The 15675-nt window shown below is 39.5% G+C and overlaps 1 protein-coding gene across 1 annotated transcript in view; it reads left to right on the plus strand.

Annotated features, from left to right (window-relative positions):
* Nucleotides 1-15675, plus strand: part of LOC134654988 (midasin) — a 54862-nt gene that overhangs the window by 28899 nt on the left and 10288 nt on the right. The window contains exons 21-34 of the mRNA XM_063510444.1: nt 143-360; nt 1390-1560; nt 4059-4259; nt 5240-5457; nt 6075-6237; nt 6675-7828; nt 8160-8289; nt 9677-9803; nt 10548-10623; nt 11174-11390; nt 11858-11959; nt 12859-13026; nt 13567-13923; nt 15291-15468. Of these exons, the coding sequence (XP_063366514.1) occupies nt 143-360; nt 1390-1560; nt 4059-4259; nt 5240-5457; nt 6075-6237; nt 6675-7828; nt 8160-8289; nt 9677-9803; nt 10548-10623; nt 11174-11390; nt 11858-11959; nt 12859-13026; nt 13567-13923; nt 15291-15468 (3480 nt within the window). The remainder of the gene's footprint in view (nt 1-142; nt 361-1389; nt 1561-4058; nt 4260-5239; nt 5458-6074; nt 6238-6674; nt 7829-8159; nt 8290-9676; nt 9804-10547; nt 10624-11173; nt 11391-11857; nt 11960-12858; nt 13027-13566; nt 13924-15290; nt 15469-15675) is intronic.

The following is a 15675-nucleotide window of genomic DNA, read 5'->3' on the forward strand; positions in this document are numbered from 1 at the left end:
GTTTTCCTTAACGCTCATCGAAAATGTCTTCTTTTTTTAATCAGTATTTTTTTTTCTCAAATATGCGTTGTGGTTCCTAATAACGATATTTTCGTTCACTGCCCCATTTGAATTTAACATCGTGTATAATGCTCTATTCCAGATGAACTTCTATCGATATTCTGGAACACATACAACTACTACGCTCAATTCGCTGCCCAAGTCGCAGCACAAATAAAGGAAAAGCGGGCGCCAATCGAGAAGAAACTTCGAGACTTCGTGAAGATCTGCTCGTGGGACCGAGACCTTAGCTACTGGAGCGTTAAGGACACGGTGGATAAAGCACACAGGGCTCTGCATAAGCATACTAAAGAGTTTGAGGTTAGTAGCCTTTAACCTTTTGGGCGCCCTTGACCGATATATCCACACACAGACCACAGAGCAACATCGACCTACGTGCATATACATAAAGTACAACTTCAGTTTTGACACTTCAATGATGTGGCGTCTGAGTGACAGCTTTTGTGTTTGACACGGCGTGGAAAAGATGTTTCTCGTTGGGCCTTCGTTACTTTCAAAAGTTCACGCCACGCCTTCCTGCTGGCGATAGCAACGCTTAGCCTGGCTCCAGCTCAGTCCAATTGAAAATTTCTCGCCTTTAGCGGATCGTTGCCATGAAAGTGTCATGATACTACAATTTGGCAGTTACATAACGTGTTACAGTAGGTACCATAGTACCTACTTACTGTACATAGTATATCTATAGTAACAATTTTTTTAGCATGCACTGCACGAACCGAAGACCAGGGCAATAACTGTGGCCTGAAATTTTTCTTTATTACAGAATTTATTCTTTATTCATTATTAAATTGTGCAACGGGACTTAATTGCGTATCTAAGTTTTAAGATTTACCTCCGACGTTTCGAGGACGGCGTTGTCCCTGTGGTCTCGGAGAAGACTGGCTTAAGTTGACATCAGCATCTTCTAACCGCGCGAGTTTTTCGAACTGTTCGATTTTTTCGCGCGAAGATGCTGATGTCAACTTAAGCCAGTCTTCTCCGAGACCACGGGGACAACGCCGTCCTCGAAACGTCGGAGGTAAATCTTAAAACTTAGATACGCGATTAAGTCCCGTTGTACAATTTAATAATGTGTAAAAATCGTGAAAGTTTAAATCAGTGTTATTCTTTATTCTTTCATAATTGCATACATGTAGTAGGTACAAAAGATATTAAATATTACATTTCGTTCTTAGATGCTACCTGATTTATTTTCTCCTTTGAACTGAATAGTCCGTTTATTGTACTTCTTTAATGTGCAATTAAGTTTAAAATAAATAATTCCAACGAGCGAGATCTACTAGGTTTTTAATTGTATAGTGACCCAATATTCATACCTTATTATTTCAGAACGTACTAAAAGAAAGCGTGGTATCATGCCTAGTTGATAAATCGAACGATTCGGGGGTCGACCACGTCGGTATCTGGGATCGGCCAAAGCGGACCACGGGCGTCAATCCCGCGGGCGGCGCTTACATGGTCGACACACAGAACTATGTTGTTATGGCTAGAAATATCAAGGTAAGGTTATGCTACTTATATCAGGCGTGGCTCACTCCGCGAGCTAGCTAAAAGTACATCCGTTCCACACCAATTTTGGTGGCTAGCCATAAGCCGCGCGTGGCGCTGCCGCCACCTAGCGGCCATATCTGTGCTGATCGTAACAGACGCGTTTTGTTAGAGAGTGAGTCTTCTGTACTAGGTATTATTTATTCTGTGCTTATATGTCAGTAAAATACTGCCAAATGTTGTAGACGCAATTTGCAAACTCAAGTAGATGGTACTGTATGGCGCCATAAATTTTGTGACAGTTATGTTGTCAAAGGTTAGTCCTTACAACGCCATCTACTTCAGCTTCATTATTTTGTAATACTTAACGTTATCTCTTTATCTATGAGTAAGAGGGAAGCTTCATTAAACTTATAACTATACGCGTCATAATATTAACATGTGTCTGATACGATTTCATTAATCAACTGCTTTTAAACACTGCAATAACCAATTTCATTCTCATGAGGGTCAAAACATCTTGGATAATAACAATGACTTTTCACAGCGTAATCACTTGACTTTAATTGAAAACTTAACTAAAAATCTTAAATTGTGGGATTAACTAAACTCAATGGTAAATGAGCATATATCATCAATTCATCCATAATTAATGAATTTAACCTATATATTCTATGTCACCCCATGTCAATAACCTTAAGGGACCCACTGATTAACAGTCCGCCGGACGATATCGGCCTGTCAGTTAACAAAAAATTGACAGCTCCGAACAACTGATAGGCCGATATCGTCCAGCGGACTGGTAGTCAGTGGGCCCCTTTAAGCCATACCTATCAATAATCTCAATACCTACTAACATTCATTATGTTTTTCGCAGCTTATTCAGGTAACCTCAAATAAACATATTCGCATCGTAGTTAGAATGGGTGTTGGGTAGTTATCATCGTAGTTAGGTAGTTGATTTACTTGAGTCAGATTAGATGCTCAGCTAATAACCCATTGTGAATTAGTGCATGTGGAACCATCCCATTAAAATATTCTCCATCAATAGCATGCCTAAAGCTTTGGTTTCCTCCGATAGCGGTGCCGTCATATAGCGGCCGTCTCCATACAAATACTACGACATCCATATTTAGCCGTATTATTTAGTATGGAGACGGCCGCTATATGACGGCACCGCTATCCTAGGAAAACCGATCTTAAGTAAGAAAGGTTTCGTCTTCGCCTCGGCCTGACGTTTCCTTATTTATTTCTGTTTGACGGAGCCGGAAAGCGGCAATTTCGTATAGCGTATCGGGCCGAAAAAAGTTGACGCTATCCGTCTTCGTATCCGCTAGAGAATAGTTATTTGTACAACAAGAGATCAAAGTTTGATATTTCTTCGAGTGCTTATTTTGAGTCCCGTGCAAGCGAAAGATTCTATAATAGATTCACGAGCGTAGCGAGTGAATCTAATTTAGAATCTTGAGCGTAGTAAGGGACTCAAAAGCGCACGAGATGTAAATAACTTTGATCTCGTGTAGTTCACAAAACTTTTCACCTCAGCAGTGAGAACATATTAGAGAACCCGAAAAATGTATTCCTTCTTCATCACTTACTTATTCACTCATGTTTTCTTAAGATATACCAACAATTAAGTTTTCACCTCAGCAGCTCAAACAAGGGTACTTTGCTACTTAAAAACAGTGAGCAAAATCGCATTTTGCTCACTGAGTGAGCAAAATCGCTTTTTGCTCATTTTGTCTTATCAGTGAGCAAAATGCGATTTTGCTCACTGTTTTTAAGTAGCAAAGTACCCTTGTTCGAGCTGCTGAGGTGAAATAGTTATTTGTACAACAAGAGATCAAAGTTTGATATTTCTTCGAGTGCTTATTTTGAGTCCCGTGTAAGCGAAAGATTCTATAGTAGATTCACGAGCGTAGCGAGTGAATCTAATTTAGAATCTTGAGCGTAGTAAGGGACTCAAAAGCGCACGAGATGTAAATAACTTTGATCTCGTGTAGTTCACAAAACTTTTCACCTCAGCAGTGAGAACATATTAGAGAACCCGAAAAATGTATTCCTTCTTCATCACTTACCTATTCACTCATGTTTTCTTAAGATATACCAACAAATAAGTTTTCACCTCAGCAGCTCGAACAAGGGTACTTTGCTACTTAAAAACAGTGAGCAAAATCGCATTTTGCTCACCGAGTGAGCAAAATCGCATTTTGCTCATTTTGTCTCACTCAGTGAGCAAAATGCGATTTTGCTCACTGTTTTTAAGTAGCAAAATACCCTTGTTCGAGCTGCTGAGGTGAAAAATATTTTTTCTGCCCACTTGTTGACGATTGGTGTAATAAAATTAAAATCATATTCTGTTTTGTTTTATTATAAAACTTTAATGCATGGCATGATGGAAAGATGTATCCTGGCCGAGATAACTTGGTTAGTTGGTTTAACGAGTTTGAATCGCTCGATTCTGTGAATATTTCCTCTTTTCCTTTATTTTAAAACTTTTGTGTTTTTAGAAATATCTGGATCAATCCGAACAGCCGTGCGCAGTGATATCCGACAGTAGCCTACTGTCGAAGATACCCAGCTTACTGAATAAAGCCAAGCTGCTGTGTAAAGAGACGTTGAATAACGCCAGCTACCCCTCTCTGGTTCAGGCGTTAGACGACTTCGTCACAGTCGTCATAGAAACGAGCACGCATCTCGGCTCGTTGGAGGTAAGTTATTGAGATTTGAAATTATACTGCTGTTCTTGTTTGTTTGTGTAATTATGCTATGGGCATAGAGAAAAAAATACATAGAGTGCTCAATCCATACATCAGTTTTAGTACTAAAAAGACTATTAGCATCTAGCATCGAGTGGCGGAACTATCAGTACTGCTACTTGACAATAGATGTAGCACCGACCGGAAAGTCTTATGCTGTTGAGATAAGACTTTCCGGTCGGTGCTACATCTATTGTCAAGTAGCAGTACTGATAGTTCCGCTACTCGATGCTAGATGTAGACACTGAAATTAATAGTCTGAACTGATGTATGGAGTGAGCACTCTTGTCTTACTATATTTCTCTATGCTATGGGTAGATGGCCGAACAGAAGGACATGATGTCACGATCCTCAGTATTGAGGGACCGACTGAAGAAGAAGAAAGCCGAACCGAATGCCTAATTTAAAGCGAGAATGGCTGATTAAAATCCAAGCACGTGCACACTGTGCACAACTGTTTTCTCAAAAAAAAAAAATTAGGCCACACCGCACCGCCCGATATGTCTAATTTGCATCAATAAACTTAATATAAGTAGTTATTTCAAGAATGAATGTAATTCTGTAACTAACGTCAGCAGAAGCTGAATATGTGCTGTCTGCACTACCCAAAGGTTGCCTGGAAGAGGACCGCTTGTTATCTACCATAGTTTAATTTATATTCTTAATTTGAATGTCATGTTTCTTTTAAAATTGGTGAGCAATAAAGTATTTGTATTGTATTGTACGGTCGAAAGTATTAATTTAGGACCCATTTCCTACCTTGCCACAGTGACAATCAATATGAAAGTCGTTAGAGACCTCATACTATTGTCATTGTGACAAGGTACAAAATGGGTCATACATTAAAACTTTCGACTGTATGTGGCAATCATCGCAAACTGTTCCCAAAAAAGTATTGTTGTATATGTTACATACGAACTACCTTCTTTCAGATCGACGGAACACTTTCTAAAGAAAAACAAACATCTCAAGCTAAGAACATCGTGCGGCAGAAACGCAAAGCGGTCGCAGACCTTTTCAAAGCCCTTAGCACGATAGGTCTGAACTACCGTACAGGGCTGGTCATACTGGCGGCGGCGGAGCAAGAAATGTACGACTTCACTATAGCCCCAGTTGATTTGGATGCGGCTATGAGTTATTTGAAGAGCAGGTAACGTTTTAAAATCTCTTTGTAAGAAGATTTTTATTGAACTATCTGTGTTTGAAATTCTAAGCAGGCAGGAATGCTGCCTTATATTGTTTTTTAGATGTTTAAATTAATTATTATTGTGTCGAGGGCATTGTAACGCTTAAAGTCTCTAAAGAGTTATAAGCAAAAACTACAGCGGTATAGTTTGATAGAATGTACCTACTTTCAATGCATAAATGCATAAAGCTTTCAGAGAAAGTGAATGCCGGTAATCATAATTAAGTATGTATAATTATGATTACCAGCATTCACTTTCTCTGAAAGCTTAGCTTCATATGCTCTTACACGTTTTAGACGGCCAATGTTGTCACTCGCTAGGTAACATCTTAAATATACTTTCCCCCTATGGTTTATAGCCGTATTTTTTGACACTCGGCCTATAATATGTATGCTAATTTTTAAGGTATTTAATCTATGGGCCAATAGTTGCCTGAGAGTAAATATTTTCATTTCATTTAACGTATTGAAGTATGTAAACTTCCTTTTTAGATTTTAGTAATTTTTTAAAGTGTCAGATTCTATAGTAGACTTAGTTAATCTTTTAATTTTTGTGTATTCATTCTCCGTGTTTTCCGTAGACGGTGTGACGCCTCCCTCAGCCTGCTATGGTCCGGTTGTGAAAAGTATTTCCACAAGAATATTGCTCGTCACAGAACTCTGTCCGCGGCCCTACTGACGCCTCACCAAGATTTGGGCATACAGAACATTGAGCGGTGCAAAGGATTCGCTGCGCAGTTACTGGTATGTACATATAATAGTTATTTACGTTACAAGTGCGGAAAGTAGGAAATTCGCAACGAGTGGCGATAAATTAAAACATGACCGCAGGGAGTGTTTTCAATCGACACAAATTGCGAATTACTTTTTGATTTGATGATTGATGTTTTCTAAAGAAATTGTCGTATTTTTTAAACGGCAAGTTATGTTATAATGTAATGTTAAAATCGCTATTTCATAATTTTATAATACATTTGTGATATTTGTTATTCGGCAAATGAATGGTAACTTCAGAATTGCAATAATTACGCTAAATGATTTCCTGAGTTTTAATTACAATATTTATGGCAGCATATTATGACGTTTTGAAAAAGTAGTTGGTTGAACTACCTAGAAAACTAGTGAAGAAGATGAGAACATCAGTTGCGTGCGTGAATGTTAATAACAAAATTACTTTCCAGAAACTAACAAACTCTCAAAAGAAGTCCATTTCGAAGTACTCCAGACACCTCTGTGACCTACGGACACTCACAACAAACCTGACATCTGTGTTAGACATCGACGCTTCTGGCGTGAATATTACTACGCTAAATAAAAAACTGAAGACCCTGACTGAATGTTACGCTAACGCTAGCATATTACTCGACCAGTTCAGCGTTCTCATAAAATCCTGCCCAGAGAAAGAACTCAGAGCAGAATATGAACCGGAGTTCGATGCCGTCCTCTCCCAATCTCCAATAGTACGCTGCTTTAAAAACAGCGACGAATGGCATGCCCTATACAAGAAAATAAAAAGCGTAATATCAATCGTCGATAAACAAAAGACTGCTCTACACAAATTATCAAACACAATGCCCAAAGAACTTGGAAGCGACTTTGGTCCTCTGCCAAACGTTTCACAAAGTCATATAGACATCACCAACGAAGCTAAAGCTAATCTGGAAAGCATACAAGAAAAATTGGACAGTGTATTAACTGAATATCACTTCAAATTACAATCCAGTTTAATAACAGATAAGATACCTGAACATCCTATACTAAAAAGTATCGCCAATTTATCAAAATATGCAAAAGAGACCATAGAACAACTTGATACTTATGACGAACCAGCAGACGTTTCCATGGAAGACACAGAGACCAAAAAGACTGAGTTGATAAGTGAGACCGAAGACTTAGTAGCCACGATGCTACTTGTGATTCAATCGTTGTATAAGAAACATTTGCCAGAAGATAAAGCAGACGTTGACGTACTAAATGCGATAGATGAAATAATTGAAAACGGTGAGAAAGAGAAGGAGGAATCGAACGAAATCCTCGAAGATAATCACTTGAAAGAACTTTTACACGATAAACTGTCAAGTGACGGCAAATCACTAAAACTAGAGGCTTTGGTTACTAAAGTTCATAATTTGTTAAGGAATTATGTAGAATTTTTATCGACAACGGACAAAGATACAGAAGAAGTGAAGAATGTGGTGATGAGGTTGATCCCTATATTGGAACAGATTGTGCTATTTGTACAATACTTCGTCACTCAGAAAGTAGCCGTACACAGAGTTTCGTGTAAGATGCTATCGGTGCTTTTGAAGATTTTCTCTGACTTAGCAACGAAAGGGTAAGCAAATATTTAGTAATATTTTTCTCTATTTGTATCTTTCAGTGTAACCTCTTTAGGCAAATAAGTTCAATTCAGTATATGGTATAACATGACGGTAGATTTGATATGAAACCACCAGCCAGAAATCTGAATGTGGCAAGGCTCAGAGTGGAACTCAAGCTATTTATTAATCTTTTTATGCACAATTACTATCTCATGTTTTTATAACTTGCTAATCCAAATCTATCTTCCATCTCTAATCTATCTTTAATCTTTTATGTATCTTCCAAAGTGTTTTCCAATTGTTTATAACTCGTTTCAATCTTCGTATCTTACTATATTTGTATAGTTTCTGCAAACCGTCTGACATGGACATGGAGGACGGTGACGGCGAGGGCGGTCCGGGAAAGCTCACCAGCGGGACCGGTCTGGGCGACGGCGAGGGGCAGAAAGATGTTTCAGAGAGGATCGAGAATCAGGTACGTAATGTAAACAGAATAAGCTTTTGAAACACTTTATACCATCGAACTACGGTGTTTTTCGTAAATAAAAAAAACTTTGGTAAATAAACAAACCAGCGGTGGTGGCCGAGTGGATTGACTTCCGACTTTCAATCCGGAGGTCGCGGGTTCAAATCCTGGCTCGTACCAATGAGTTTTTCGGAACGTACGTGTTATGTACGAAATATCATTTGATATTTACCACTAACTTTTCGGTGAAGGAAAACATCGTGAGGAAACATGCATACATCTGCGAAGAAATTCAAAGGTATACACCTGAAGTCCCCAATCCGCATTGGGCTAGCGTGGGGACTATAGCCCAAGCCCTCTCGCGCATGGGAGGAGGCCTGTGCCCAGCAGTGGGACGTATATAGGCTCAATTTTTTTTTAACTTTGAATAATTTTACGGTTTAGACTCACTTGTTTTAAGTGTTTCGGAGAGCCTAGGTCTCCTTTTTCAAGCACTAACAGTGCGAGCAGCCTTCACGACGGCCGTGTATCGCCAACAACACAACAACAACAAACAAGTAGAGTCTAAAGTGTCTAAACCGTAAAATTATTCAATGTCAGTATGTCTCACAACAGTTTAAATTCGAAAAAAAACTTTCTTCAAAGTCGCTTAATAACTGAATTATTTTAAAAATCAGGACTGGAAGCACACCCTTGTTGATTGCATATTCATCAAAATGGGCTCTATAGTTTTGACGCTACATTGGAACGTACATATATTACTCAAATATGGGTCCCGTAGTCTGGTAAAATGAACAATAAGATTGTCACTTTCCAAAGTGATGCTCTGCAGTTTACTAAAGCTTTGGATTCCTCCGAAAACGGTGCCGTCATATTACGGCCGCTATATAGCGTTGACCGACGTCACTAGAACGTTGTCTATGTAAACAAGATGGCGGGTTTCCTAGACGGCGTTACGTTACGTTGATTGTCAACATAACGTAAGATGACGGCCGTCATGACGGTGTCGATAGTTCGTGAACGTTTTATTAGATAGCGGTGACGCCATTTTGAATAAATGACGAGATTTGAATAAATGATTCCGTACTACGATTATTTTCCTCTTCTGATGATATTTCATCCTCCAAGTAAATTATAGAGGATCAAGCAAATCTTGTCAGTAGGAAAAGGCGCGATATTCAAATTTTCTATGGGACGTTATCCCATCGCGCCTACATTTTTCAAATTTGCCGCTTTGACCTTGGTGGCTGACGGTGTGTTATGACGCCGTGGTACTTTCCACATGTCGCCACCGTAAAGGCGGCCGTCTTTCGCGGCCGCTATATGACGGCACCGTTTTCGGAGGAATCCAAAGCTTTACACACACGCTCCGTAAAACAAAATATTTATTTAACAGGATCAACTGGACGATGCCCAGCGTCCAGGAGAAGAGAAAAAGGAGGAGGAAAGAGACTGTAAAGAGGAGAAGGGAGTCAACATGACTGACGACTTCGATTCCCACCTGCAGGATGTTGAACAAAAAGGTATAGATTCGATTAGATTAGATATATAGCTGTACGGATATGATGGTCGTTCTTGTCTACGTGACAGCGTGATAAAACGGTGTCCGTCACTTTCTTTCCCACGGTGTTAAACAGTGACAGTTATTTTATCACGTGGATAAAGATGGATAAAGCTATCCATAATAGGCTGGCTGGTCAACCAAATTTTGTCAGTAAAAAAAGGCGCGAAATTCAAATTTTCTATGGGAAGATATCCCTTCGCGCCTACATTTTTCAAATTTGCCGCCTTTTTCTACTGTCAAGATCTGGTTGACCAAGTATATTTATTTCTTAAAAAAAAAAGACACAGTATTTTACACAACAGGATAAAACAAAGGCTTTCACTAAAAGATCGTCAACTTAACAATAAAAACAGAAATAAAAAATAATAGAATATAAAATTAATAAATAAAACAATGTCATGATAAAAAGAAATGTCAATGTATACATAGCTAGGGCCAACCTAGGTATTGTCGAATGTCAAGAACAAGAACAACATATTATACAAATACAACTATATTATAAGTTATTTAACTTATAATATAACTTATATAACTAACGATGGATGACTCTTAAACCCATCCCATATTACCATTTAAATTTGCTAATGAGACTGAGAACTGTTTAATTAGTGTTTTTCCTAAACTACTTTTTAAATGAGCAATATTTACCCCTTGTGGTAAATAATTTTGTTATTAATTGTGGATACTGCAATTTATTATACAGAAGGCGACTCAGATCAAGATGACGATGAAGAGGATGCTGACAAACAAATGGGAGACACGGACAATGCAGCTGAAAAGTAAGATTTTATAATATAAAAGTACTAGCTTTTGCCCGCGACTTCGTCTGCGTGGAGTTAGTAATTTGGGTAGCTTATTTTTACCCAATCTGCTTTTTAACGATTCCCCATACAAACTTCCACCCCCCTTTTCACCCTCTTAAAGGGATATTTTGGAATAAAAACTAGTTGTAAGTAAAACTACCAAATTTCAACTAAATCGGTTCAGCGGTTATTGGTTGCCCATACAAATTTCCGGTGAGTTCTGAGATAATAAAAAGTATCCTATGTCCTTCCCCGGGACTCAAACTATCTTCATACCAAATTTCAACTAAATCGGTTCAGCGGTTTAAGCGTGAAGAGGTAACAGACAGACAGACAGACACACTTTCGCATTTATAATATTAGTATGGATAGTCTGTAAAATTTTCAATGTTTAAAAAATGTCTGGACTTAACAATTATAATAGAAAAAGTAGTATTGTCCCGTAAATTCGCATCGTCTGTGTTTACATTTGGGTCTCTGACAAAAATCTCTCGCTTACCTACTCATCTGTTTTGTAAATTAATAGGCTAGATCAACAAATATGGGGTTCAGAAGACGAAGATATTGACGAGGAACAAAACGATAAGAAAGAGAAAGAGGAAAAAGGGAAGGGCGAAAGTACTGGAGAGAAAGAGATGGGTGCCAAAGAGAAGGAACAAGGACAGGACGATGGTACTCAAGGGAAAGAGAAAAAGAAAAAAGATATCAATGAAATGCAGGAACCTGAAATTGATGATGATCAAGTAAGTGCAATAGGAAAGGATTTAAAAAGTAAAAAAAAATGAATTTGATTTGTTTGTAGCAACGGTATAGCGTAACGGTAACGGCAGCAGTCGCTTTCGTAAAAACTAGTGCCTACGCCAATTCCTGGGATTAGTTGCCAAGCGTATCCCAGGCTCCCATGAGCCGTGGCAAAATGCCGGGACAAACGCGAGGAGGATGATGATGTAGCAACGGTATAAAAAATGTCAGCTTTCATCTTGCATGACTACACTATGTAGGTATTGTGATGATGATGAATCTATTTCCTTTATATGAGTTTTTGGTTATTTAAGATAATTAAAAGTGCAATAAATCATTAGCTATTTTTATCTTCAGTTTTTGTAATGTTGACTGATGTGTCTTAAAAATTATTTATTGTAAAGTTGCCTATTAACTTGCTGAAATTATTGAGGTAGCGACAAATTAATTAAACATATAATTTTTTTAGGTGGATCCATTCCATGGCAACCAACAACCTCTTCCAGAGCCTGAAGACTTCGACCTTCCCGACAACATGGACGTAGATGGCGATGAAGCGGCCGATGACAAAGTAAGCTATTACCTTATTACATATTAAAGCTGTGTCCAGACGGGCTGGGCAAATCAACCGATTTAATCAGGAAAATAATTGGCGTCAATCGCCAATTTAATCACCAATTTAAGATTTATGGTGCCCCAAAACTAAAAAAATACTAAGAAAATACTAGCGTCACAAATTGGTATTCTTACGTTCGCACCCCATTTTATCGGTAATATCGGTCATAATCGGCGGTCGAATTCGACGAGCCAAATTGGCGTTTGCGTCCGCACGTCCTGATTTGATCGGACAATTTCATCAGTTTGGCGAAAAATTGTCTCGTCTGGACACAGCTTTAATTAGGACCCATCCTGGATCCTATTTTATAAAACTACTTACAACTTAGAATGCTACAAGTCTAAATAGGCAACATTGATGCAATTGACACGTGCTTGACCAGGGATGCAGCTTTTTGATTGATGTTGCTATTTAGACTTTTAGCTTTATAAAAAACGTGTTCGGGTATTTCATTCAAGTGGCAAAAGTTTGAGTCGACATTGAAGCTATGCCCTATTACGACGCACTTTTTCATTACACGTGTCGTATGGAACAGAATATAATAGATTAAGATTTATTCAGGACGCTTCATTCGTATGGGTCAGACGCAAGACATGTCACAGTCACAGACCAAGTGCTATTTCCCTATTGTGTAACTCTTAATCTTGTGTTGTTTTTTTCCTCGATAACTTTATCTAAAGCTTTGGTTTCCTCCGATAGCGGTGCCGTCATATGGCGGCCGTCTCCATACAAATACTACGACATCCATATTTAGCCGTATTATTTAGTATGGAGACGGCCGCTATATGACGGCACCGCTATCCTAGGAAAACCGATCTTAAGCAGCGACTTAACTAAATACGTCTTTTTTACAGGACGGTGAAACAGAAACGGAGAATCCTTTCGACATCGACGTGATGAAAGAGAACATACCTGAGGAGCCAGAGGAGGAGCAGAAAGAGCGAGACAACACCGGCCTGGAGGTGTCCAGCGACGAGGAGGGAGATGATAATGAAAAAGGGGAGGATGGACAAAATAAAGAGGTAAAAGTCACCCATAATTCCATCGTACTACATCGTCGACACTACCAGGCGTGGCTCACTCCGCGATTTCGTCACGTCACTACAAGTACCTATAAGTACATGCGGCCCACACCAATTTTGGTTTCTAGCCATAGTAGTTGTCGCGTACCGGTACGGAACAGCCGCCTGCACGCGCTTGCGCCACCTAGCGGTCATATCTGTCGTAATAGACGCGTTTTGTTAGAGAGTGAATCTTCTGTACCTAGTACTATTATTTATTCTGTGACACTACATCCAATTTTTACTATAGCGCCAATGGTATTGGCAGAGATATTGATAAAGATAAGGAGCGTGTAGTTTTATTTAGTTATAATTTTTATTCCTTTATTCTATCCCTTATATCTCCTTTTTTGCATTAACAATCAAAAGATTGAAAGAATTAAATAGTTTTGTATAAATGTTTTTATTTCGGAAGTTTCTGTGTTGCACTTTCCTAATTAACAACACAAAATCTAGGAAATAAAATCTTATTCCTCTACTAATACTCGCTAAAATTTTCAGGATTCGCAAGATAAAGAAGAAGAAGGTAAAGACGAGCAACCACAAACAGAAGACAGCAAAGACGAGGAACCCTCAGAAAACGATCAAGCTGACAATGCCGAGATGGAAACAGAAGAAAATCAACCCGATCAAGAGCAACCGGAACCCGACAAACCGGATGAACTCCCCACCAACCCTGATAAGATAAACGAGGAAGACCAAGTGGAAGAAAAGAAGGAAGCGAAGCCCCAAGCTGATCCATCTACGAATGACCCAGCGGCTGGTGAGAAGGCGGAGAACGCTGAAGTGGAGCGAGGGACTGACGATAATGTGGAGACCAATGCTGATCAGAAGAAGGATGAGGATTCCGCGCCTTTTGTAAGTAAAGATAATTAGTTAAGGTTTTATTTTAATTGGGACAGTGAGGGAAAATCAGAAACTATATAGAAGGAAGCTAAGCTCCAAGCTGATCCGTCTACGAATGACCCGGCGGCTGGCGAGAAGGCGGAAAACGCTGCAGTGGAGCGAGGGACTGATGATAGTGTGGAGACCAATGCAGAGCAGAAGAAAGATGAGGATTCCGCGCCTTTTGTAAGTAAAGATAATTAGTTAAGGTTTTATTTTAATTGGGAAAATCAGAAACTATAAAGAAGGAAGGGAAGCCCCAAGCTGATCCATCTACGAATGACCCGACGGCTGGTGAGAAGGCGGAAAACGCTGAAGTGGAGCGAGGGACTGATGATAATGTGGAGACCAATGCTGATCAGAAGAAGGATGAGGATTCCGCGCCGTTTGTAAGTAAAGATAATTAGTTAAGGTTTTATTTTAATTGGGACAGTGAGGGAAAATCAGAAACTATAAAGAAGGAAGCGAAGCCCCAAGCTGATCCATCTACGAATGACCCAGCGGCTGGTGAGAAGGCGGAAAACGCTGCAGTGGAGCGAGGAACTGATGATAATGTGGAGACCAATGCTGAGCAGAAGAAAGATGACGATTCCGCCCATTTTGTAAGTAAAGATAATTAGTTAAGGTTTTATTTTAATTGGGAAAATCAGAAACTATAAAGAAGGAAGCGAAGCCCCAAGCTGATCCATCTACGAATGACCCAGCGGCTGGTGAGGAGGCGGAAAACGCTGAAGTGGAGCGAGGGACTGACGATAATGTGGAGACCAATGCTGATCAGAAGAAGGATGACGATTCCGCGCCTTTTGTAAGTAAAGATAATTAGTTAAGGTTTTATTTTAATTGGGACTTTTGTAAGTAAAGATAAATTGGAAGACAATGCCAGGCGATAGCATTTCTGGACGGCCAGTCACTAATGTAATTTCACGGTGGAAATTTCTTTACCAACCAATTCGTAAACCTTATTGCAAAAACATGTGGTCTACCAATAGGAAGTTAAGAGTGTTGTTTAAAAGTAATGACTTTTCGCTAGTTTCCACCATAGATTAAAAAATACATAGATTGCTCACTCCATACATCAGTTTTGGCACCAAAAAGACTATTAATTTCAGTGTTTACATCTAGCATCGAGTAGCGCAACTATCAGTACTGCTACATCTATTATCAATAAGTAGCAGTACTGATAGTTATCGAGTAGCGGAACTATCAGTAGTACTAACAGTACTAGATTTAGACACTTAAATTAATAGTCTTTTTGGTACCAGAACTGATGTATGGAGTGAGCACTCTTGTCTTACTATATTTATCTATGGTTTTCACCTAAAAACCTGTTTTTTCAACAGGAACAAGCCCAAGAGCAAGTAGGCGAAGACAGACAGTCGACCGGCCGCTCAGAACTGGACAAGAGCGACAAAGGCCATCGCGGCGAAAAGCAGGCGGCCAGCCGCTCCAACCAGGCACAAAAACAGAACAAGAGGAAACAGAACAAACCGGGGCAAACGGACCAGGAGCGGACGCTGGGTAAGGCTTTGGATTCCTCCGAAAACGGTGCCGTCATATGACGGCCGTCATATAGCGGCCGCAAAAGACGGCCGTCTTTACGGTGGCGACATGTGGAAAGTACCACGGCGTCATAACACACCGTCATCCACCAAGGTCAAAGCGGCAAATTTGAAAAATGTAGGCGCGATGGGATAACGCCCCATAGAAAATTTGAATTTCGCGCCT

The sequence above is a fragment of the Cydia amplana genome, chromosome 16, assembly GCF_948474715.1.
Source record: "Cydia amplana chromosome 16, ilCydAmpl1.1, whole genome shotgun sequence".
In the NCBI taxonomy this organism is placed as follows: domain Eukaryota; kingdom Metazoa; phylum Arthropoda; class Insecta; order Lepidoptera; family Tortricidae; genus Cydia; species Cydia amplana.